Source organism: Leptidea sinapis, chromosome 14 (genome assembly GCF_905404315.1).
Source record: "Leptidea sinapis chromosome 14, ilLepSina1.1, whole genome shotgun sequence".
Lineage (NCBI taxonomy): Eukaryota > Metazoa > Arthropoda > Insecta > Lepidoptera > Pieridae > Leptidea > Leptidea sinapis.
The window spans coordinates 8,388,516-8,416,068 of record NC_066278.1 but is presented as its reverse complement, the minus strand read 5'-3'; the positions used below and the strand labels follow the sequence as shown (position 1 = coordinate 8,416,068).

Genomic DNA, 27,553 nt, shown 5'->3' with positions numbered 1-27,553 from the left:
CGGAAAAGTCCAAGTGTTTCTCAAAACAGTAGAACTCCTGTAAATTCGATCATTTTAATTCTACTTCCCGTTATTCGAAGTCTACCTAAGAAATATTTTACGTTCAGATTTGACAAACGTTGTAAATTCAAATCCTCCGAGAAAAACCCGAGACAGGCAGTGTGCTTTGAGTAAAACTGTAGCTAAAGCTCAAGAAGTAGTAACGGAAAAGATAAAGAAGAAAACTACCTACAAAAAAAGGAAAATCTCATAAGACTGGGCATTAAGAAACACCCTGCCCATTATAATGCAGTGCCGCTCAGGATTCTTGAAAAATCACAAAAATTCTGAGTGGCACTAAAACAGCGCTCGTCACCTTGAGACTTAAGATATTAAAGTATCATTTGTCTAGTAATTTCACTAGCTACGGCGCTCTTCCTACCGAAACACAGTAATGCTTACATATGACAGCTTCACGGCAGAAATAGGCATTGTTGTGGTACCCATAATCTAGCCGGCATCCTGTGAAAAGAAGCCTCCCAATTGAGTACCAAGTACCTTATTAATTGGTACCCAATTGTTACCAAATAAGTAGATGGTGCCAGAGAGGAAAAAAGAAATGAGATACCATAAAAAACATAACTTGTAAAGACTTGGTTTGGATTCTACATCCTTTTCTGTACTCAAGACAAAATTTCATAATGATCAGTTAACCTTAAGGCGTGAAACCGTAACAAATAAACAAACATAGATAAATAAATAGGATAATTTTAAGATGCAGGCCGATGCGAATATCATCCAGCTAAAAGTACCGCCTGTTCACGAGCATGACGCACGGACCAGCCATCGCGTCCCTCGACCTTAGTTTATGGAAGACAACGATCCACCTCACGACGCCGCTACACGTAACAGAAATAAAAAAAAATGCTATTGAGAAGTTTTTTACTGATATACCAGTGTCTACTACAAAATATCTACTTATATATACATCAGTATCTGCTGTTATTACACTGCTGCAGAAAAATGTATCTTTATATTGTGATGTAAACTTGAACCTTCGGTATTGGTGACTCAGAGATTATTGTATGTAGCTATTTATTGCTACGAGTATATTGGTACGACAAACATATCGACACATTTTTGAAAAAATATTTTATGCAACTAATGAAACATTTTTACAATAAAGCCTTACCCTTAGTCAAATAAACTTTATTCAATTAGGCTTTAACGTGCTTTAAGTAAGCGCTTTTCAAGACGGTTCAAACCGTCACTACAAATATTTCTTTTAAATTTCTGAATTTACTATAATATTATGATTGCAAAAAGTTGAGCTCGTGAGAGCTTGATTGTTTGTGTAAGGATGCTTCGTAAACATTTAATTGATGGTCGTGATTAAAATCAATCAAATCAAATCAAAATATATTTATTTTCTCTCACAATAAAAACTTACAATACACAGTTTATTAAAATCTATATTGCTACATTGTTATAATTGTGAAAGACCGACGCTTGAAATTGGTAATGAATACCTGTGCTACAAGTCACCGGGCCCCCAAAGCACATGGTTAAAATGATGGAGCGAATATAAAAAAAATAAATATATTATAATGAAACTTAATTAGATACAGAAAGTAATTGGTGTTGGTGTAGATGATGGTTATGTGAAGGTGTGTGTGTGTGTGTGTGTGTGTGTAGTGACTTGGTGTATGTGTTGTAGAAGATTTTTACCTTATAATATTAAGCAAATTTTCAGTTTCAGTGTAGTCCAAGTGTTTCAGCCATTCAAATATAAGTTTTTTGTTTATTACTGTCAAGTATCAAGATTCTGTCAAGAATTATACAAATTTGTTTACTAAAATTTGATTTGAACACATAACAAGCGGTATATCGCTTGTATAGTTTAATTAATCCGAATATTGCAAGAGTGCAGTGAGCTACCGGCCGACCCGGGGGCCTACCGAGGGGGCTGGGGGGAGGCTGGTGGCAGGAGCCCGGGGACGCTGGGAGGGTTTGTTTGCGGACGCGAGGCCTTTTGTTTACTGTCGAATGAAATGTTATTAGTTGTTAACAAATACCTCCCCCCCACCCGGATTCTAGTCCCCGAATTAAATAAAAATTCCTTACGTTTGTGAAGCGAGATACTGTTGGGTTTTATTTGAGCCGACTATTGTTGTTGCTATCGACTCTTGATACAATTCAATGATTACAATTTCGTGTGTCAGTCATTATACTTCATTACTATGCACAAAATGGCTTCATTCTTCATTCTTGTTTATTATAAAACATAGAATACTGTTCAATTGATTATTTTTCAGGTTCGTTACAAAAGTTGATTGAAGAAATTAAGAAAATTTCTTAGTTTTAATTATTCTTATTTGTATTAAATATTGTTGCATCTCTTTATTGGCTTAAAAATGTATGTTATTATTACTAAAATCATTAATAATTTTCTATTAATATTTTATTATTTTCAATTCAATGTATACATTATGTTAAATTGTAATCAATTTGCTCTATAAAATAAAATAAAATAAAACAAATAAAATTACTAGACAGCTAGGTCATAGGTGCATCTTATAGATCGTTTTCTGGTTAAGTCTTTGCTATTGAAGGTAATACCAGTTATAAAGTACGGGTCACCCGTAGGTACCAGTCCCTGAAATGGTATGTTATATTTGTCAATGAAGGAATAATGTAACGAAAATATAAATTTATTATGGACATGTTTAAAGTAAAGTCGAAAACTGTGATCTTATAACCGTTACTTTTGTTAAATTTTATCACAAACTAATATAAAATAAATCACAAACATCCTGTGTGCCTCCTGATTATATAAATATTATATATACATATAAGCTTATAAAATATTTACACTTACGACAATGCATATGTGAACAGATCGATTTGAATAAATTTATTCTATTCTAGTCTAGTTATAAGCCACAGCATAGAATGGCTTAATGGATTGGATGTTGTTGTGGTTCGGTGTCGTTCATATTAAATGACGGTAGATGTAAATTGTTTTAATTAACTTTATTTCGTCATATTTTCTTTATCGGTTGGGTTGCAGATCGTGGTCGGGACCTCTGTTGATGTGCACCGCGGCTCAGAGGTCCGGTGCGGTGGTGGGCAGCGGTCGAGCGGAAGTCGTTCAAGCCTTATCGAGCCGCACACTCGCGCCCCTCTCCCCCCTCACCCCTCTCCCTCGCGACCGACGCCCGCCCCCCGCGAATTTACAATGTACGGCTCTGAAGCGACGCTCACATCGAGCCGCCGCCCGCCCTACGGGGGCTCCAGCGACTACGGCCCCTAATGCGCGGCGACAGAGTTGGTTTTCCGACAACGGAAAAGCGTGAAAATTTCTCGCCTGGAAATTCTAATGCGAAGCGCGACTGCGATAAAAAATGAGTGGCTCCAGGAACGTGAATACATTAGTGTGAGAGAGAGAGGGGATGTGGCGCCGCCCTCGGGCACTCTATATGTATCGCGCCCTCTCTGCCCGAACTGCCTCCAATTGAATCCTGAAAATGGTAATTCGATCCTTTGTCGGACTCCATAAAATCCCCTTTGCATGTACAATCAGAAGTAAATAGCCTCACGTCGTTTTCATTCCCGCCCGCCCTGCCGTGGTGGTGACGCGAGCTATCAGCGACGCTGGCTTGTGGAGACAGGGGTTCCCGTTCTCGGCTCTACTAGAGGTCATTAACGCGTATTAATTAAGGCAAAAAACAGAAATAACATTATTTTAATCATACTTTCGCGTCACGTGCACTTAATTACATCGCTCTTACACTCATAATCCAAGATATTAAACCAACACGTGCAAATTACTTTAAGATGTAGGCTCTAGGCCAAAAAGGATAATTTTTATAAATTTATTTTACTATTTTCACGTTGAACTTGACTATCATATATTCCTCGCAATTGTGTGGATCGACGTCGTGTGATCTCGGCTGCACTGGTCATGACACTCTCGGCTCACTTATCATAATACCATAATAGGGTAGGACCATATAACATGATATCATGATATACTATTTTAGTAGATTGTTTATTTATTTATTATGTTATCAGTGAACGTCAGACCATACGACACCGACTCGCGACCCTCGTCTGTTCGTACCTTCAGGACGGTCTACAACACCTGTATCCCTCGTGGCTATCTGGCAGGGTCGGGAGTGGTTCTAATTCGACTGAAGTTCCAAAAGGGGATATACTGATTTTTGTCATGGATATGCCTCGCATGGTAACACCACACGTACTATACGTTACTCCTGTTACCGTACCTACATCATTGCCCATATTTTTTTATGGAAAAGGAGGACAAACGAGGTCACCTGGTGTTAAGTGATCACCACCGCCCACAGTCTATTGCAACACCAGAGGAATCACTGGAGTTTTGTCGGGATTTGTGGAAGGTGTACTCGCTTGTTTTGAAGATACCCATTTCGTATCTACATAGTTAATGTCGGTCGTGTCTGCAGCGCTCGGGTCTTCACTATCCCGAGGAGCGGCTCCTGCGTGTGCTGCGAGCGGCCTGCCCCCGCCTCCCCCGGTCACCGTCCCCGCTGACCCGCTCTGCCGCCACAGGTACGTCTGCCATTGACCCCAATACACACTCTACACCGTCTACCACCAATATTATTTGAGGAACCTACCGGTTGCGAGGGGTTAGGGCATCCGTTGGTCCGGTGATCAATCAATCAATCAATCAATCAAATTCTTTATTTGCGTTTAAACATACATCGCCAAGGTTGAACTCTATATATTATATCCAATGAAACACGTTGTAAATATATGTATTACTGTGTTTCGGTCTGAAGGGTGCCGTAGCCAGTGAAATTACTGGGCAAATGAGACTTAACATCTTATGTCTCAAGGCGACGAGCGCAATTGTAGTGCCGCTCAGAATTTTTGGGTTTTTCAAGAATCCTGAACGGCACTGCGTTTTAATGGGCAGAGCGTATCAATAACCTTCAACTGAAAGTCCTGTTCGTCTCGTCTCTTATTGTCATAAAAAAAAAGATTATAGTGACTTTGTCACACATATACAAATATAATTTGTCCCAAAATTTATGGACGAACCCGCACCTCTCGGGATACGCTACAGCGCTCTTACCATAGCAAATATATTTATTTTTATGTTATGATATATAAAACTATAGTAATATGCATATTATTATAATCGATCAATACATTGGATATAATATGGAGTCACAAAGGTACTTCAATCATTGGGCCTTATCCTAACATCTTTCAAAAGATTTAAATTAAGTCAATTTAAATATTACATTGTTTTTTTGTTTGAAGTATCTTAGAATACGCGTCTCAAGTATGCAATCCGCGGGATGCCATCTATGTTGATAGATTCGAAGATATCCAAAAATGTTTATACGATACTTTTGTTTACGCACTAAACATATATCCAGCGAGGATACCGGCTGGATTATGCGTACCACAACGGCGCCTATTTCTGCCATGGAGCAGTAATGTGTAAACATTATTCTGTTTCGGTCTGAAGGTCACTGTTGCTAGTGAAATTACTGGGCAAATGGCTATTTTTGGAGTCAGTGTCAGCCAATGTAGGTTTGTAACTACATACATAGTAATATGTGAGATGTGCGTAAGTCGCACGTGCGACGTGAGGATGCGAGAGGCAAGAGCGAGGCTGCGACGGGAGGACACCGATAAAAATAACAATAATCGTTACTCGAATTAGTTTAATTAATTAGATTGTATAAACATACGCAATTAAAACAATAAATTTTTTATACTTTTTAGTGCACATTATATCTATTGTTTGGAAAAGTGTTTTTAAAGTCATTTGTTTTTTTTCTTATTTTTTTATAGTAGATATGAAGCCATTGTATTAAATTTGTAATTATTAATAATAAATAAATAATAATCTAAGTTTATAGAACACCGATGTTTAACATCTGCAAGTCGTCCCGCGACCAAAACCTGTGTCCAGCCGGTTTGTTTGTAACATATTCATTAACACTTTAATAATTAAACTCATAGCTGATTTACAATTAACATATATGATATAGTTAAATACTACTTACAACTAGCTTCACTCGCCTTAACGATATTCATAGTCCTGCAATCGGGTAGCACGGCAAAAGTTAATGGCCAGGTTAATCTATTTTTGTTTATGTAATTATGTAATAAGTAAAGACAGAGGGACCCTTAAGTAGCGACTAAATAAATTGACAGACTTGGTATTACACGGATCTCACAACTTTTTATAGCTGACGAACTGAGTTGCGAGATTGGGTTTTTTACAAGTTATATTTTCATAGCATATTATTAAAAGATAGCGAAATTTCACCCACCTACCTGATATGAAAATATGAACCAATTCACATGACACGGGGACACCTTTCTTCAAAATATTTTTCAGTATTATCCGTTGCCATATTTTCAAATTTGTAGATTAACTTATATATCACTATCGCCATCGAGTCAAATGACAGCTTTTTAGCACAAACCGCTCTCAAAGCATGGCCGCGTACAGACAGACAGGCGTGGCGATGTCTTATTGCAATTGTTCAATTAACTATTACACAAAATTTATTTTTTAAATTGCAATTGTTTTGTCCATAAAGTATTGACTTAAATATGATAACGAGATTTAAACTGGCTTCGATTGTAACGAGTCCAACGCCCGGAACTTGCTCCGACAGATCGCGACCTCTTCCGGAACTCTTACAACTTCTTGCAATGAAAACATTTTGGACTCTGATGAGCCGGCCTCCAGTCCCTAGTCCCCACTGCTTTTACTGTTTACTTGGTTTTCCATGCCACGAGTCCTTGTGCAATAATACTGTCAGAGAGCTACTTTTAAAATGGCAAGAGTACTTTGAATAATAAATACCTACAGATGATTAGATTAGATGTTCGGAATTTTATATGGATCTGTTTCTTCAATACAATGGCAGTATTAGATATCGAGCCAATATTATGAAATAACAAATTGTGTCATCACGAGGTATGAAGTGAGTGGTGCCGTGCACAGCAGTTATGTCATCTCACGCGCGCTCGAAGGGCGCGTGGGGGATGATTTTCAGGGCTTATTTGAATCAGGTTTCTAACGCTGGGCATAAATATGTCTAGGTCATCGGGTGCGAGTGCGGACGCTCCCCTTTGTGTTCATCTTCTTGTTTGAGATAGTGGGGCAGCAGATGCCGTGGTGAGTGGATCGCGGGTCTTGGTCAGCTGTGTGGTGCTGTCAGTTGTGGTGGGTCGTGGTGGACGCTCGGACTGGCAGGCGACTGTTAGTTGTTACAACAGTGCGGTGTCACGTGTTCCCGTATGTGTGTGTGTGTGAGCAGCCGGCCGGTACAGCGACAGATTGACACCCGCGCACGCGCACGCCGCGTCACAGAGTGTGATGTCTAGATGTGGCTCAACACTTACAGACCGCGAATCACACAATTGGAACAAAAAGTTAACGTCTGTCAAAATGTATTCGAACATTTTGCACATTTTTTTTTTTAAATTTCACCATACTTTTATACTCGAAAATTGGTATCTAAATATAAAATACGTTTTATCATAATTGATATTAAATATTTTAGGCAAAACAATCATTTGAGTTACCTTTTGGCACCATGATTTCAAAGATGAAATACTATTTATTCTTTATCTTTTTACTGAATGTGTAATAATATGTTCCAGAACAACCATTAAATATTCTTATACATTGTTCACATGTGTTCCAAAATATTCAAAACTTGGAAAGGAGCCGTTACAGTGAGCACATCGGATGTGATGATATGATCTAATATGTTCATCATCAATATACAAGATGGCCGCCTGCGAGTTATTAATTCTGATAATGCTTGAAAGATTTGTAGCTTGTTTTATTTTCCGGCGAACAAAAACTAACATAATATTATAATTAAGAATGACAATGTTCTTCGTATTTTATTGTTACAATTGTTGTCAAGTAGCTTTTTGTCTCCCCTTTTTTACCGTCCGCCATTATACGTACATTTTTTTTTTATGATAATGAGGGACGAGACGAGCAGGACGATCAGCTGGTGGTAATTGATACGCCATGCCCATTACAACGCAGTGCCGCTCAGGATTCCCGAAAAACCCAAAAATTCTGAGCGGCACTACAATTGCGCTCGTCACCTTAAGACATAAGATGTTAAGCCTCATTTGCCCAGTAATTTCACTAGCTACGGCGCCCTTCAGACCGAAACACAGTAATGCTTACACATTTCTGCTTCACGGCAGAAATAGGCGCCGTTGTGGTACCCATAATCTAGCCGGCTTCCTGTGCGAAGGAGCCTCCCATAAATATTATATATACAATAACATGTCCGCGAGTTTATATCCCGCAACACTGAGGTTAGGTTCCTAATGAGCAAAAGGTATAACGTTTATCAACTGTAAAGTAGATCCTGTAGATGAAGCCACAACCTGAGAGTTGAACAAAGCATACAAGATTTTATTACGATACGTCACTCGAACGGTTAGCTCAGTTGGGAGAGCATCGTTCATACAATTTTGTTTTCAAATTTTATTTAGGTTGTAATTCGTAACAGTTTCGGATAATCCAGTATCTCTATATCCGCAACATAATTTTGGTGTTGCAATAAATCTGCATGCGCTCCGGGGCGCTTCAGGTCTCTGGGGGTCCATAAAGGGAACCCGGGGAAGCGCAGGGCGCGGGGGCGGGGTGCCAGTGTCCAGGTGCGGATTCGGCCGGCGGAGGCGGCGGGGGAGTCGGGCAGATGTCACCTTACTGCCGCCACCGGGTCGCACGAGATGCAACCGTATCCGGACGGCGGACGGAGTATCGGACTGTCTGAATAGTCGCTAACGAAGGAATATGACGCGGGTCACGCGGGCTCGGCGAGGACCAGTGGCCGGCCGCCGTAGCTCTCTGGGTCGCGATATTTATTGCTGAGATATTATCAGTATCCTTAATCGAGCTCCACAAGTATTTTTCTTTACAAGTAACGTATTCCTCCGGGAGCACGTAACACACAGTCTACTAGACACGGAGTCCACTGCATATGACGTATATGTACCTATGTCTGCACTCGTAATAATAATCCTGTACAGTTATTACAAAAAAATACCAATCCTTTTTGAAGTCGGTTAAAAAAGGGTAGTTTGACCGCTCAACTTGTAAACACTCATTTCAGTATTTAAAGATCAACAAGAGGCACTCTCCGAATGAATATGTAAAAAAAAATAAAAGCTGGTGAAATTACATTGATGGACGTGCAAGATAATAGATTGACATTTATATAATATGGAGACAAACTGGATTTATTAGAAATAAAAGATTGTGCTGCTCAGAACAATATATTCATGGACATACGAATGGTTCTAGTACTGTTTAGAGCACTGGTAGTTAAAATTAGTTTGTTTTCATTTATATTTTAATTGGTGGCCTTGATCGACCTTGCCCTACACTTCTGGGCACCCGGAGATTTGCTTCGGTTTAAGTGGATAGCGGCAGCAAAAAACTACTTTGAAACAGCCCCAAAGGGTAACATATAACAGAGCCGTTATTGAGTTCAGCTGTGTAGCTTAGACAACTTGGGGTCAGTTCTGATTTATGACTTCAATGGTACGGACGTGTTAATCAGTACCTAGATAAAGTAAGGAAGCCTATTTATTGGTACCAACAATAGCAGCTCTGTTTGGATAAAGGGTTCTTCTAGCGGGTACTAAACACCTCCTCCGACTTGTGACAAGTTTCACACAATTTGGTCAGCTTCAGCCATTTCTGGCGTCACAGCCGCTTACCTCATCATCCCATATTTCTTATTTATCTTCATATACGTTGTGCATACGTTGGTTGCCCCCTGTGAGACACACAACCCGACCTCGATACGTGCATGTCGATATACCGATGACGAGCTTATTACTACACACACGGCACCCAAACAGCTAGGTCACCACAAAGTCTTCGACGACAAAGGCAAGCTCCCGTCGCCTACACGTGGCCAGCGGTTCTTCAGTTAATCCTCGTATCTGAACCTCATTTCCACTCAGTAGATCTGCGGGTTAGCGTAGATAGATCGTAATACCTAAGTACGTACGTCAGTTATATAGTTACTAATCATATTACTAATCTTATTCATATTTATCGATTAAGGATAAATATAAGATGAACGGGTCTTCTTACATAAGTTACTATCCACCTCTATTCTTTTCTCTTTAAGGCTCAGTTTTTCCGAGTGCTGGTAAATGGTACAATGTATAACTCTCACACCTGCAAGTGTCTTGGATCCCGCCTGCTGTACGTGCACCGTCACCCGTCAGGTGTCGCTCCCGGTCACACACTACTTACTTGTTGTGTTTGGGGTTCAAGTTCATTGAGTGTCTCGGGACGTTGACCCGGCGCCTACTTGCTCTGATGACGTCACACGGCCGCGCCTCCTCGCTAATCTGTACAACACACACACACGCGGACATGCCACCTGCCTTCAATCTCATCAGCTTCCACTGCACAACATTTCAACTTCCAAGCTTCTCATTTCACTCATACACACATGATATCTATTAAAATACCAATTTTTTACTTATATTATCAGACAAATAAATATAGAGACACATTTAGAACATCAAAACTACACTTATTCCTATTTATGTTAAATCATTATAAGATATTACCGTTCCTAATTTACTCGAGTTAAAGTATTTTATTTGATTTGTCGCAATTACTAAGACCGGAACAATACCGAGAGTATATACAGCCGCGGAGGTGGCTAGTGACAGGTGGCAAGTGACAGGTGGTGGGGTGCGGGCGTATGTAAATCACCGGGAAATCCACAACACGGCGCGGAAAACCCTTTCAATATGCGGCACGTAAATTATCGTGTCGGCGGGTGTCTGCGGGTGTCTGCGGGTGTCGGCGGGAGTCAGCGGGTTGCGGGGCGGAGCGAGGTTCGCGGGCGGCAGAGCGCCCATTGGCCGGCCGGGCGCCGCCTCGCGACGAGAAAAACTTGAGGAAAAACGTGTGCGGCGCGCGCCAGTGTCTCGCGGAGGTTCCGAGTGGGCGGACGTAACGTGCAGTGCTCGTGCTCGTGCGTCCAGTCGCGAGTGACGTGACGCCGGTGTGACCACGGAGCGGCCGCAGCCGCGCCGGCCGAGCGGGCCTGGCGCTATGCCCGCGCTGGCCGTTCGCGACCAGCAGCCCCTGGACTGCTCCATGCCCGTTCGGCACCACCACGGTGAGTACGGAGACTGCGACCACCTGCCACCTACACCCGCAACTCCGGCGTGTGGCTCTCCGTAAAGCTCCATAGTTCGGTTTCCTTTCGGATGTTGCGGGCTAAGTAATGGTCAATTTACTCTCATATTAATAACATCTGCCTCACTAAGTAGATATCATTATAGACTAAATCTCTCCACGTGTGCACATTCGTAAAGGTTCAATTCCATTGTTAATCAAGTTAAAGATAAAAAATCATAACTTATTCAAAACCATTTACCTTCATTAATAATGTGTTAAGAAGAATAAACAGAACTGCTCTTATTAAATCACACCACTAAAGGTACCTACCTAACGGCCCAACAAGTAGGTTAATAAGCTATTTATGCAATTTAAGTAAAGACAAAACAAATGTTTATGTTACCAAAGGTACACACACAATCACAATCTCATAGACACCTACTCAGTAAAATATATTTAAACTCATCTTTGACTCTGAAATTATAATTTTAATATTGATAAACAATAACTAATGAAATTCATACCGACTCTAGGTAGGTATCTAAGTATTTTACTCAAAGGGTCACAAAACCGCAGTAGTTTAGTACTTCATGAAAAATTCAAAGATTTGAGAGCATGATGCCTGTAAGCTCTATACAATAACATAGTTCTAAAGTGCTGATTTTTTCTTTCTTGTCTTGTTGTTTTATCTCCATGTAACGGCCTGGATTTAAACTTTGTAATTTTACAATGTATTTAACAATAAATAAATAAAAAACTACAGTATTATGACATTTAAATAAAACACTTTTAAATGATTAAAACGCGTGTAATTATAACTGTATTTTTAGGGGGATGGATGTGGAAAGGTCTTGAAACGTCGGGTTTACTAAAATAAAATGTAACTTTTACGCAAAAATCTAATGTAAAAACAATGACACGCGTTTTAATCCTTTAAAAGTGTTTTATTTAAATGTGTAACACTCGCCTTAATCAAAGAAAATAATACTATTATGACAGTTAAATTACCTATTTATATTTAAATAATTTGCAATTTTCAATTTCTTCGTATCCTTGCCGTGAATGTAGAACAGTGGATGTATCCGATAACTTTAGCCTAAACTGGATATTTTGATATCTTTATATTAAGCACATAAAGAATTTCATCGTTATTAAAGTAGAGATTATTACACTGATATTGAAACACTACAAATATTAACAATTTCGATTTTATTCCAATGTGTTATTGAGGAACTGCGGTCCAGTTAGTACAATGGTCATTCAAAACTTTTTTTTGTCATTTTTTACATCTTAATGAATGTCGGTGCTTCGTTCATATTATCTAGTAGTTATATTACTGACGACCTGTATAGCCGAGTGGTTAGCGATCCTACCTACTAAGCTAGAGGTCCCGGAGTCATGGATGTTTATATGTATTTATGTATGTTTAAGTAATTATATTGTATTAAATATATCATTGTCTTGTAACCCATAACACAGGCTATATATGCTTAACTGTGGGCAAGATAATTTGTGTTAGAAGTGTGTCAATATTACACGTGCACAATGGCTTATAATAGTTAACCAAGATAGTATCCGAAAACGTTTAATGTTACTGTACCTAAGTGTTACATATAATTAGAAACATTGAGAAAATGAGATAATGCCTGCTACTCGGGTAAGTCTAGTCTTTTGTGGGGCGGAGTAGGTATATGCTTTTACAACAATATCCCAGAAAATGTTCAAAACAAATGTATTACGAAATTCAAAAGAATTGTTAAAAAACGTTTTTGTGGTAAAGGTTACTACTTATATTATAAGTGATTTTCTTAATGATACCAATGATTGTGAATGGAACGCGCACAGGCTATTAAATAATAAGTTTAATTGTACGATACTACTTTGTAACCAAATTAAAAAAAAGAAGCCCGCTAAGACTGTTGCGCCGTTTTTCTCAGGTCTGAAGCATACTTTTTCGAATGGGTGGTAGTTTTTGACTTTCAATAAGTGATATCATATCCTATTTTGAATAAAAATATTTGAATTTGAGCTGTGTCATACAAATATAATTTCGCTTAATGTTTTTTACTGCAAATTTATTTTCTATGTACCTACATCTCAATATATGGAAATTTTAAATAGATTTTTTAAGTTCAACGATGAGTTCAATTCTCCGGTATATCATCGTTGAGCGTCGGCAAACCGACTTACAGATTATGGGTTCAAATTTATTTTGTTATCGCAATCAGTGATAAGATCTGCCCTAGTGTAGCCAAATACAATATGTTTTATTTATAAAACTGAAATATTTTTGACCTTATAGACCGTCGTAGTTTACTATTTAGTTGGTACTTAGTAATAGAAAGAGACCTACCTATTAGTTGATTTTTTTAAGATTACTTTATGTTCAGCTGATGGAAATTGATACGCCTTGCCTATTACAATGCAGTGCCGTTCAGGATTCTTGAAAAACACAAAAAGTTCTGAGCGGCACTACAATTGCGCTCGTCACCTTAAGACCTAATATGTTAAATCTCATTTGCCCAGTAGTTTCACAAGCTACGGCGCCCTTCAGACCGAAACTCAGCGGGCTTCTTTTTTAATACAATTTATTATCGAAGACTATTAAGTTAACCTTTATCACACAAACGATTTTCAACAATTCTTTTGAATTTCATAATACATTTTATTGATAACATTTTCTGGGATCATTTTGTAAAAATATAATATACATCGCCCAGTACTAACACGACTTAACCAAGTAGTTCAAATTCAAAATAGGATGTGACATCACTTGCCTATTAAAAGTTAAAAACTACCCAGACCCAGACCTGAGAAGAATAGGGCGCAACAAACTTAGCAGAATTTATTTTCATGAAATAAATCTGTTTAAACAATTTGTTATGTTTTTAAAGTGATAACCTTCACTTCTAGGATTAATAAACAAATAAAATTTGAAAAACAAAAGAGAGTTGAGCAAAGCAAAACAGAATTTTATAACGAGGCGGTAATCGAACGGTTAGCTCAGTGGAAGATAAAATTTTGTTTTTCAAATTTTATTTGTGTATAAATCTGATTTCAAAGAAATATTGTACAATTAAACTTATTATTTAATAGCCTGAGGGCGGCCGCTCCATTCCCAATGTGTGGTATCATCAGTACCTTTACCACACAAACGTTTTCTAACAATTCTTTTGAATAACGTAATACTTTTGTTTTGAACTTTTTCTGGGATATTGTTGTAAAAGCATATAATATATGGCCCCACGAAAGACTTACTAACTAGACTTAGCCGAGTAGTAGGTATTTTTTTTATTTTTATTTTATTTTATTAGGTATAACAAGTTTATATTTTTTTCTTGTATTAATATTGTGATTATCGCATAACTCGCTTATGTGCCTATATACATACCATTATGAAGAATATTTTGAGAAGCAATGTAGTTAAAATGTTTATTTCTTGAAAAAAATTCTGTTAATGTTAGAACCGCAAATATTCCTCCACTACTCTCTTTATTTTAAACTTAAATGCATTTGACGACCCATACAGCTCAGTGGTTAGTAACTTCGCCTACTAAGCTAAAGGTCCCGGGTTCGAATCCCTGTAAATGCAAACATTAATAAGATAAATATGGATGTGTGTTTCCGAGTCACGGATGTTCATATGTATTTATGTATGATTAAGTAAGTACCTATATTGTATTAAATATATCGTTGTCTTGTACCTATAGTACAGGCTATGCCTAGTTTGAGGCAAGATAATTTGTGTCAGAATTATTTAGGTTTTTACCATTTTTAAGGAACTTTACACCAATTTGTCAGTAAAACTTAATGTTAAATCAGAAGTAGGTATGTACTTCTAATTCCTGCCTTCCAGTGTAAATACTACACCTGGACATAATATAATTCGTTGCTCCCTCAATACTAGGGCTACGCCCCTACATTCCCGATTGAATTTTAAGAAAAGGGAATGGAAAAAAATTGTGCAATCAAGTTATTGTCATTATGTAATAAGTCAGTTAATGATAGAGTCTTATGTATACACCTTGGTACCAAGGTCGGTATAATTTCATAAAATGTGTTCATGTTACAAGTTCAACAATATGACCATAACAACATAACTTAAAGTGAGGTCTTCACCAGTAGGAGGCTCCTTTGTACAGGATGCCGGCTAGATTACGGATACAACAACGGCGTCTATTTCTGCCGTGAAGCAGTAATGTGTAAACATTATTGTGTTTCGGTCTGAAGGACGCCGTACTAGTTAATGTTAGTGTTCTAATAAGCATTAATGTATTACAATGTATTATTAAGTTTTTGTTTATATTTTTAACAAAACTAAAGGCTATGTAAAATGGTCTCCATAAGACGTGCCTCATAAAGCTTCATCAAAACTAATAGTATAACGAGGAAAATTTGTGAATTTGTATGTATGTTTGTAATGATTTTACACAAAATCTACTAGACCGATTTCAAAAAGTACAAAAAGTTACCGTTAGAAAGCTGCATTTTACTGAGTAACATAGGCTATTCTATTTTCAAAAATAATAGGAATCAGTAATAAAAATGCAATAATATAACCCAATGTGTGAAAAAATTTGTCATAAAAAATCTGTCATCGCGTGCGCTGCGGAAACTATTGATGATAGAAGAAAAAAAATGTTCTACAGTATTAGAGGTCATATCAATATCTACAAAAAAACAGTCCGCGATACCGTATGTCCAACTACTGTAGTTATGCCAGCTATAACTATTATTTTAGATTTTAAAATTTGATAAATGTGCCGGTAATAATGAAACCATATTATTCATGCTTCGATATCAATCCCATTAAATGATATTTTATTAAAATCGGACATTCTCTTCAAAATATTTAACGAATTTAAAAATTTCAATTTAAAAGAATAATAAAATAATAACTAAGTAAAATAAAACTTTTATGTTAACGATAATACATTTATAGTACGACTCAGTAGACTCTACACTACCACGAAATTGGTATCTACGCGAGTGAAACCGCGGTGCATTGCTAGTTTTTAACATAAAATCGGCAACAAAAGGGTAACAATTCATATGAATGAGTAAAGGTTCTAACACGTGCGTTTAAGTAAATATTTTATTTGTCACTAGCTGACCCGGCAAACGTTGTTTTGCCATATAAATTATTTTTAGAGTTAAACCGTTTCTTGGACATTGCAACATTACTTTATTTTCCTAAAATAAAAGATTTTTTGTAAAATAAACGTAGCTTAAGTTACTCCATATTATTTTAGTTAATCCAACGTTTCAAGACCTTTCTAGATCTATTCCAGCTCAGATAGAACGAAATGTTTACCCAAAAATCTAATGTAAAAACAAAGATACAATGACACGCGTTTTAATCCTATAAAAAGTGTTTTATTTAAATGTGTAACACTCGCTTTAATCAAAGAAAATACAATGAAACCCTTGTAGCCTTTTTTTTATGAAAATAAGGCTGAGACGAGCAGGACCTTCAGCTGATGGTAATTGATACGCCGTGCCCACTACAATGCAGAGCCGCTTAAGGTTCCTTAAAAATTCTATAAATTCTGAGCGGCACTACAATAGCGCTCGTCTCCTAGATACATAAGAAGTTAAGTCTCATTTGCCCAGTAATTTCACTATTTTTTATTTATTTAGAATAGCCTATGTTACTCAGTAAAATGCAGCTTTCTAACGGTAAAATACTTTTTGAAATCGGTCTAGTAGTTTTTGTGTAAAATCATTACAAACATTCATACAAATTCACAAATTTTCCTCGTTATACTATTAGTTTTGATGAAGCTTTATGAGGCACGTCTTATGGAGACCATTTTACATAGCCTTTAGTTTTGTTAAAAATATAAACAAAATCTTTTCAAACCTTGTTATCCGACAGACATTTATTAATGTTAAGTATATGCCCCTTTCCCTTTTTTATCTTCGCTCAACCTTTAATTGCTTTTTAATTTATTATACATAGCGACTTAATTAAAGTTTATGTGTCTGCTTAATTAGTAAAATGATCACAAATGTTTTATTGTTGACTGTTTAACTTTGGCTGAAGGGCGCCGAAGCTAGTGAAATTACTGGGCAAATGAGACTTAACATCTCATGTCTCAAGGTGACGAGCGCAAATGTAGTGCCGCTTAGAATTTTTGGAGTTTTTCAAGCATCCTGAGCGGCACTGCATTCTAATGGGCAGGGCGTAGTGCCATCAGCTGAACGTCCCGCTCGTCGCGACCCTTATTTTCATAAAAAAAACTCAATCACAGAACAGCCGGCTCCGTTACTGTAAATATGAATCGTGTAGTTCAGTGCTAACAGTTATGAGGCTAGCGGGCCCGTCATAAATAACGCGCTAGTTCCCGCACGTGCCGGTGACATAAAGATGTGTCAACAAGCCGAGGTGATCCCTCGCGAGCGGAAGGGTTGTCCCTCGGCCGGTCCCCGCGTTACATTAACTCCACAAGGCGCCCGGGGCCGCGACCACCTCATTCAATTTGCCGTAATTGTCCCAGCGCCCAACTCTTGCAGATAGAAGTGCACCCTCTCGATCACTTTTTGATAACACTACTCCTTTGATAATGTACACTCTGCTTTCAATAAACCTGACCCGCGCGACCCCTTATTACAAGCCAAGAGGGGCCGAGCGCCGGGGTGCACCGACACCACACCGGCACTACACCGGCATCACACGGGCATTACACCGGCATCGACCGGCTGCTATATACCGTCACGTCACTTGTGAGGTGTCCACCTACACAATACTAACACTTCGTGTTGAGTAACTCCAATATTGAATTTGCTTGAAACTGTCAAAACCATAATGTTAACAGTAGAAACAGACATAAATTTATAATGCCTACTACTCGGCTAAGTCGAGTTAGTAAGTCTTTTGTGGAGCGATGTATATGCTTTTACAAGATCACAGATAATGTTCAAAACAAAAGCATTCAAAAGAATTGTTAAAAAACGTTTGTGTAGTAAAGGTTACTATAACATAAATGACTTAATGATACCACAGATTGGGAATGGAGCGACCGCCTATTCATTAATAAGTTTAATAGTAAGATATTACTTCGTAACCATATTTTTTTTATGAAAAATTAAGCCCGCTGAGTTTGTTGCGCCCGTTCTTCTCAGGTCTAAGACATTATTTTTGGAATGGGTGGTAGTTTTTGACTTTCAATAAGTGATATCACATCCTATTTTGAATAAAAATATTTGAATTTGAATTATTGCCAGTCTCTCACAGTCTACATTGTTGCTAGGAACTCATGAGAGTCAGAATCCAGCTACCCGAACATTGGGGCGCCAACAGCGCGGCAGGTAGATTATTTTGTTATCATATAAAATAATTTTATTTGAAGTATTCAAGTCTTAAAGTCCTCATATACTCGATATATATAAAGTAAATCAATATTGTAGAGTGAAGACAAACTATATTAGAGAATTTTGTATGAATATAACCAGATTGACTGCCTTATTTGTGTAAAACCTTGTGCTAACATCAAAACATCTAATTAGAAGTAAGGTGATGATTATAGAAAACAAAAATGTAACAACACATAAATATGTGATCACTGAAGCGTCTCTCAGCTGCTGTCATAAACATCAAAACTTAAATATTTATTAGATCACACGTGCTCGTAAATTTGTATAATATTATACCTAGAACGATAGAAGTGCTGACTTCATTAGAAGGGATTAGTTTAGTATTTGTCTTTCTCAGCTCACTTATACAATTATTGTTATTTAGGTAGAGTCGAGACTTCAAATATAATTGCAGATAGTGCGGTACTAATATCTTTAATTATTTATTCAATAAGGAATTTATTTTAATGTCAATTAAATCACACCGCTTCGGACACAAAAGGGCGCTCTGAGAGAGAAGAAACGGTGCGTAAATTAACATGAGTTTGAATCGTGCGCTAATCTATCGTAAGATATCTTGCGAAGTTACGAGCCGCTACTATTATTATAATATTGTTTAGTTGATGGGTGCGAGTTCAGAGGAATACTTAGATATTATATTTTGAATAATGAGTGTTGATTGCATTAGCATATTAATTCGGTCTCATTAAAATGCCAACTTTAATTCAAATTACACGGCTCTTCATAATAACTGTTGTATATTCCTGCATACAAATGTAATTCCACTTTTTGTTTGTATTTCGATTTATACTTGTTTGTGGGGTTCCGTGCTCCTCTAACTAAATTAATTCCCGATTGGATCAGTTGGTTGTCTGTGTGTCACGCGAGTGATCAAGTTGAAATCCAACACCTGTTAGTGTACCTACATGAACATACTGATTTCTGCTTTGTTGTTCTACAAGGTAGGTATCTTATAGGACTTATGAGGAAGCTAATTGTCACTCAGCGGGCAATGGAGAGTTCTATACTCGGAATTTCCCTGTGAGATCGAATCAGAAATGAGGAGATCCGTAGGAGAACCAAAGTTACTGACATAGCTCAGATAGTTGTGAAACTGAAGTGGCAGTGGACAGGGCACATAGATAGGCGGACAGACAGGCCTTTGGGCCGTAAAGTCCTCAAATGGCGACGTACTGGAAGACGTAGTAGGCAGGATGGACCAATGATCTGGTCAAGATCGCTGGAGTAGGTTGGATGAGGGCAGCGCAGGACCGATCGTCATGGCGATAATTGTGCGAGGCGTTTGTCCAGTGGACGTCTTCCGGCTGAATTGACGATGATGATGTTGACTTCTGACTTTCTACCTACTTTATAAGAATCCGAAGTTCTCAATTCTTGTGTATATTTTCATATTTTCGACCACGATAATCGTTAATGAGCCGATATTATATTCACCTGAAGGTTCGACTCCCAGACTGGCCACAGTTGTAACAATTGTCCTGATGGATGATCTATGAACAATTTGGGGAATTACTTATTAATCTCTTCTCAGTCAGTGCAAAACTATTAGACCAAATAATATAATACAACTATTATACTGACAAGAGCTACTACGGGCGCAATATACAGTCACCCTGAAATACTCTAACAATACGATTATAATGCTATGTAGATAGTGCGTCAGTTATATATAAAGTCGTGTTAGCGCGAACCTTAACCTGAATAAACCATAAATTACTTGCAGGTATAACGCAGACTATAAAACAGATTGCACCATTAATTAAAAATTATATATTTTTTTTAAATTTATCTATATCTTACGTCAATAACCGCAAACATAAGCTTCCAACTGTTTTTACACGCTTTTTATTAACTCCACCTATATGTATGTATGTTTGTTTATAACCAATTCATTTTGGCAGAATTTTGGTCCACTTTAAACTGCCAGATTTCGTTCAAACTTCGTAGATTTATCGAAGACCGATGATAATACATTAATTTGATTAAATTATTCCATTTTTCAATTTGCAAAATAAAATTTATTGTTAATTTATATCATTTTTTCATCTATCGTCGATAAGGCAGGAATTGATGTTCATTTCGAATTTCAACTATTACTTTTATTTCATTAATATTGATTAAGAATTACGGAAGGTCCGATAACACCGTTGAGATGTAATGTATAGAAATAGATAGGTAAGTATAATATTAGAATATATAAGTTCGAAATCTGAATGAATAAATTATTTTTGATTCTATTTAATTTTTCATGTCTGCACTACAATAAACAGGTAGTAGGTACCTCCGTGTCGTAAGTATAGGAACGTATTGAATGTCGAGATTCCTTTCTCAGGTTCAACTTTGAATATTATTAGGCTGTTAAAGAAATTATTTATTAGTCCTTTTTAGTGACCTTGTTTTATAAATTTGAAGTTGTTCTTTTTTTATAATAGATTGTGTTAAGTGCGGAACCTATGGTGTGTAAGCCAAACTCCCATTATTCATGTGCATGTTCATGTGTCTGTTTGTTCAACGCGCATATACTTTATCTCGCACATTATTTATAACTTCACAGCTCACACGGGGGTCAGAGATATATCTTACGATTGTGTTACGAGGTATCACAATTTACTTTTCACGAATGATATGAGCCCGTTTGATTTCGGACACTAACACGGCTACCGAAAATTTTTTTTCTCAAGATATGTTAATTACTTAGTTAATACGTCACATTCTACCTGTGAAGTATTGTTAATCTCTGATGTAAACAAAATATAGGTACCTACTAACCCTCCCTTCTAATATTATAAATGTGAATGTAAGTTTGTTTGCTACGCTTTTACGCCGGAGATACAGAACAGATTTTGATGAAATTTGGTACAGCGATAGACTAGAGCTTGGAAAAGGAAGGCTACATTTTATGCTGGAAAATTCTGTATGAAAAAGCTGTAACTATACTAATAGTAGGCTTAGTTTGCCATAGCAATCTTCCACGAATTATGATATATATAATGTGCTGAGAACGGGAGCGAAAACGGGAACCGGAACTGGAATAGTACCTACATGAGATAATCTTCAATTCCAAACTTGCTTATTATTTTTAAAAACCCTTTATCTACGCGGATGAAATCAATCAATCTAAAAATTAGCTAGTATTATTATAAAATAAGCTATTTAAGTAACAAACAGTTCATGGTACTGCAGCCTGCTGACCGTACCGTGTGTTACTCTTACCACAAGATAATTAATTATTAATTAAAATAATTACCATCTTTCATTTTGTTCTCGGCGGCGTACGTGAGACCCATAATTAACGATAGCTACTTATCTACTCATTTGAATTTTTATAAACTTTTGTTGCAAGAATGTCCTGTTGGTATGTTTATCAATGTGGCTTACATTGAGTACCTACTCCGCACCGTACCGGGCCGCGCTGTACAGACACCGGACACACACAGACACGTCATACCAGATCAAATACGTTCTTGTGTATGTAATTTATAGTATACGATTCTATACCACTTTATGGACATAATTGCATCTTTAGTCGGTCTGTCCGTTCCGTCTCACAGTTATTTTCACACGCCTGTGTCAGAACCTTCCAAATGTCCTGCCATCAAAGTCCGACGTCTGAAGCGTGTGACCGTGATCTCACACTCTCTCTCGCGGCTCTCCTCGTTCAGTGAACACCACAACGAAGTGTGTCTGTTGGTCGCGGCGCCTCCATTCTATTATTACTTTTATATCGTCTAAAATAGAAGAAAGATATAAATCCTTAAGAGGTAAAAGAAACTTAACGCTAACATTTATAAGAATAGAGAAAGTTCTAAAAGAAGAAGAACGAAGGGTAAAAAGCGCCACATCCTAAAATGTAAACTGATCACCCTAAGGAAGACTTAAAGGAGAAATGGAAAAGTGCATACGTTGCTACTTATATCGCCAAACCGATCAAAACCACCAGTGCCAAAGAAAGTTGTTAACAAGACCAAATGTTGGATTACCACTTAGCAAGAAGAAGATCCTCATCAGTCACTGATACAGTCGCAACATCAAAACACTGGCAGCCGGAGAGCCCTGGGAGGAAGTGCCCGCGGCCCACAGAGCAGCACAACGTTAATATAATAATAATATAACAGAGAGCGCCGCCACAGGTAGCAGCAGTACCTCATTTACGTACAAGACAATTAAATTTGTAATCATTTGAATAATCTCATTAGCATAGATAATCTGTGTAGACGCGCGCCGACCACAGCGTAGCTTGTTAGTGTGCGTCTCACACACACATACAAATGGCAAATAGTTCAAGCCAAGCGTGCGACTAATGAGATCGGTGAGGACACCGACTCCACCACTACCAGCATCATATCATTTCACTTAGCTCTGGAGAGCAGGTCGTCATCATGGTGGATTTTCGTATTACGTATAACGGCGACCTCGTGTCGGTTTAACATTCAGTAGGTGACGCGGGGCGTAATTAGCAGGATCCAGTGAGGTGACTCACCCTGGCCCCGGCGCGCGGGGAATACTTCACTATCAATAATTATTCAAAGCTAAAGAGATTGAATGTTCTAGAGTTACACTAAACAAGGTTTATTTGAATCCATTACGCGAATTTCACGAGGAAAGTCGGGGTAGAAGACACAAGCTCCCTTCGGCGTTAGGCCATAGCGAGAGAGACCTGTTGGACGATGCATGTTGGAGATATCCAACAATATGTAGAAGATCATCGTAAGAGATGCCTTTTGGAACAACAGAGTTCACTGCGCATCAGTTCTGAGCAACGATCGTCGAGAACAATCTGTATGCTGCGTTCAGAGAGGAACCCGGTGACCAACTTGCAAATTCTCAGTGGAACCCAATATAATGGAGATGAGGAGAGAAGCGGCTAGTGACCTAATGAGAGGGCGGCCAACACGAGCCAGAGGATGCCGGCCACTGCCTCCTTCCTCCTTTGCAGATCAACTTACTTGAAAAGAGCAACCTTAGAGTTTTTTGCTCGTTCTTCTCTGAGGAAATCTGCCTTCCGAACAAGCTGTATGAAAAAATGACAATTTCAAGTGTAATGCAATTTACCTACGAAATAAAATATTTTTGATTTGATTCGATTTGATCAAACAATAGCTCTTATTGATTCAGATTTACTGATATCTGAAATAGTTCATTAGTGACTTGCCCACTCATTGATAATAAGACAAGAATTGTAAACAAATAAGCCTCTCGAATAGAATAGAGAACCCTGTTAGTAAGTAATATTATCACACCAAAATATTTTCTGTTAGCTCATTGTAATAAACTCATCTTGATCTCAATACGACACCACTTCTATCTGTAACGCCTGATTCTATAGACTCAACATCATAGTAAAAAGCACGGCTTAACACTCAATGTTCGTGCGCCGAGGAACTATTACGTGACGATCTGTGACGACGAGCACGAAACAGCCAAGCCGGACTTTTTACCGCAGCTCCAAGAACCTGGCTCACGGGGAGCTCACAAGTTTTTGTTTTTTACAAAGCATTGTGGACTTGCAAGTGTTGACGACCAACTTAATTACAAATAATTTGGTGATCGCAGTTAAAATATGTATCAATAGATACATTTTCAACATACCCCAATTTGCATAAAATGCTGTCTGAACGCTTCTAGGAAATAAATTTAAATATAAATAAATATATACACATTGAAGAGTTATTGGTTAGGAGATAATCCTCTAATAGTGATTTCCGTAGAGGAATATGGGAAACGCTGACGCGGACGTCGTGATAATGTGCTGACTGCAGCCAGTCGCTTCTAGCGCACCACACTATAATTACATATTATAAAACATAGTACTCCGCCGAGTATGTCTATCTGTATGTCTATTCGCCATAAATTAAAAAACTACTGCACCGGTATTCTGCTGACCGACCGATAACCGATGCTGTTTTCATCAATAGATAGCGTGGTTCTGGAGGAAGGTTTTAGTATATAATTTGTTAAGTTTTTGTAGACCTTTCTGTATTCATTAACGATGTTTGTTGGAGGTGTCGGAAGATAACGCTAACTAAACCCTTTGAGATACAAGAAAATAATTTATGCTGGGGTTATGAGGAATTGTTCAAGACAGTGGCAGCAGTTGAAATTGATAAGCGACCGTCACGTGTAAACAACAGCGTTGTTAGAATATGATCGCTGGTTCATGGTCGGTTAGCTCGCGCGCCAATCTCCGTGAGCTCGTGCGTGAGGCCCGCGCGTCCTTCGTCTCCCTCGAATGACATTTAAATCGTTCATCTGTACCCTCGGCCCGTCCGGCTGCCTCATGTACCGCGCGGTCCCCGGCGACACACGATTTACTGCCGCTGGTCACCTCGCCTCCCCGAGCGCCACCTCATCCTTCCCCTTCCGTCTTAATCCGATGTTATCTTTCCCCGATTACATCCAAATGGGAATTGTTTAGCGAGCACGATAACTCTTTCTTTGAAGTCGGAGGTAACAATTCCGTCCGCTGTAATATATCGTAGAGCAGCGGGTCGGGCTTCCCCCGCGTCCCCCGCCGGCACCCGCGCTAAGCGGGACGACCTCTCGATAACGCTCTCCGATATATTAACCCGCTCTGTTTACCGAGGGACCGATATGCGCTTCCATTAGCCTCTATAAAGGAAAACAGTTTCAGGACTAACGGTCACCGGCAGGAGTCAAATCGACGTTGATCGATGCGGGTTGTGGGCGGTGCCGGTTGCGTCGCGGTGTACTTCCACTAGGTACACAATGAAAACATTCCATTTGCAGAAAGTGTTAGTTGTTGGAATTCACGGAGATTTGTATCGTTCGTTTTCGGCAAATCCACAATAGGAGTCAAACTGTTGTACTGAATAATAAACAGTTACTCATTTGATGCGATATTCATAGCTTCAGGTGTTCCCCAGGGATAACTATTCGGACCACTCTACTTTTTTACCTTTATCAACGATTAACAACGAACGATATTCCATGTTTTTGATCGTCCAAAATTCAATTGTTTGTACACGATCTCACGAATATAATACGACCAATTGAGTCGAAACTAGAAAGAAATATTACAATGAGTCAGAGCGATTCCATAATGTAGCTAATGCTCTCCCATTTCTCTCAGTGTACTCTCTACGTTGACTATCGATATATATAATAGCCCAACATACATAATGTCATACAACAATCACATACAAATTATTAACAATATAACAAAATACATTCCCACTTGTATATATTTGCAGTCTGCCCATTGAATATTAAACTATATTTAAACAAAACTATAATATTATTGTGTATGACTTTGTTCTGTCATTCTTATATGAATATTAAGTTTATTTCATTTTGGCTCTACTCTGTATTATTTATTCTTGTTATATTAAATTGGATTGGAGAATCGAATTGCTTTGATAGCATTACTCAAGTAAGTACGCACTCAAATACAATTTTTTTGATGGAAAAGAAGGACAAACCAGTGTTAAGTGATCGCCGCCGCAGACATTCTCTTGCAACACCAGAGAAATCACAGGAGCGTTGCTGGCCTTTAAGCAACGTGTACGGGTTTTTTTGAAGGTACTCATGTACCAATTTTTGGAAGTCGTCATCCGTAAGATGATTTAGAACATGGAGCTAATAAGAGACGTACTGGTATTTAATTACAGAAAACGGCAACCATTACAAGACCAACTAAAAGTATCCAAATGATTAATTACATGTATGCTCGGACAGACATTAGTGCTTATGCACATATTCGAGAACACCTTTTATTACATAATATATCCTGAAAGAATCTGCTGCGTTACATTAGGGGCTTAAGAGCTATTTAATCAATATGCTGATAATATAATAAGTTATCTTTAGAATCTCCGTTTTACGGATGTCTTTTGAGTTCGGACTTTAGTTAGTAAAATATCGAATATATTAAAGAATGTGTGCGCTGCGCTTAAAACCTTGTCTACACACAAAGAACTTCCATCCGCCTCGCTGCACTTAGATTTATTTATTTTTCGTTTGATAGCTTTCCTTCTCTGTCAGTATTTACATGTGGACCCGGCCTAAGAGGTCTCGTGAGATGAAACCCCGACAGGTACAACATGTAGTAAATGGGCAGTTGTAGGGACTACCGAAAGAAGTGTAAACTTAGAATTTTTAGTATTCAAATTTTAAATTTCACAATGTTTACAAAAAATTAAATTATTAATTTCAATTACTTATTAAAATTATTTACACTAATATATTAATCAAACAAAAACACTATTACAACAATGCACAGTATATACTCATTGAACTTTTCACTAAATCCATCAATTTGACGCATGTGGACTTGTAGTGCGAGTTAGACGCGCGTCCTCAGGGTTCCGTACTGATTAATGTGACATGCCATATTAAGGCGACACTAAATGCTAGCGACCTTGAGTGATATGAGTTCACGGCTTCCGGCCCGTAACAAAGCCAATATTTTCAAAAATCTTGCGTGGAAAACAGTTTATATGCTTACAATCCTCTTTATTCATTACTAATCTGAAAAAATATACCTACACAAAAAAGTAAAGCTATAAGAATAACTTTTCTGAGAGTTGTACAAAAAAAATGCGTTATGTCATGCCAAAAAACTTGTTTAACTGCAAGGAAAAGTGGTAGTTCAAAAAGGCTCAGGAGTGAAAACTATAACCAACAGCAAGCATTAGAAACCTACAAATAAGACTTAAGTATATGTGTAACAGGATTAAGTAGTGTTCATAGCTCGAAATGCTATATTTTCACCAAAAAACTTGTCCTAAAACACCTTGTTTGCATGTTTTCTGCTTACTCTTCGCCTTAATGTGACGCGCCATAGTAATGTGACGCGCCATACTAATGTGACGTGCCATATTAACGTGACTCTGACGTGTTATTGGTGTTGTTCCAGGGTCGGTGGTGTCAGGGCGCGGAGATGTCGGCCTAGGAGTGGTGGGCGGCTACTTCAACACGCAGATGGTGCTCGACCTCAAGGGTGAGTCTGTAAGCTGCACTTAACACATCATT

General features: G+C 38.1%; 1 protein-coding gene across 1 annotated transcript in view; it reads left to right on the top strand.

Annotated features, from left to right (window-relative positions):
• Positions 1 to 11,049: 11,049 nt before the first annotated feature.
• LOC126967903 (silk gland factor 3-like) overlaps positions 11,050 to 27,553 on the top strand; it is an 86,187-nt gene continuing 69,683 nt past the window's right edge. Inside the window, exons 1-2 of the mRNA XM_050812602.1 lie at positions 11,050 to 11,183; positions 27,438 to 27,521. Of these exons, the coding sequence (XP_050668559.1) occupies positions 11,117 to 11,183; positions 27,438 to 27,521 (151 nt within the window). The 5' untranslated portion in view covers positions 11,050 to 11,116. The remainder of the gene's footprint in view (positions 11,184 to 27,437; positions 27,522 to 27,553) is intronic.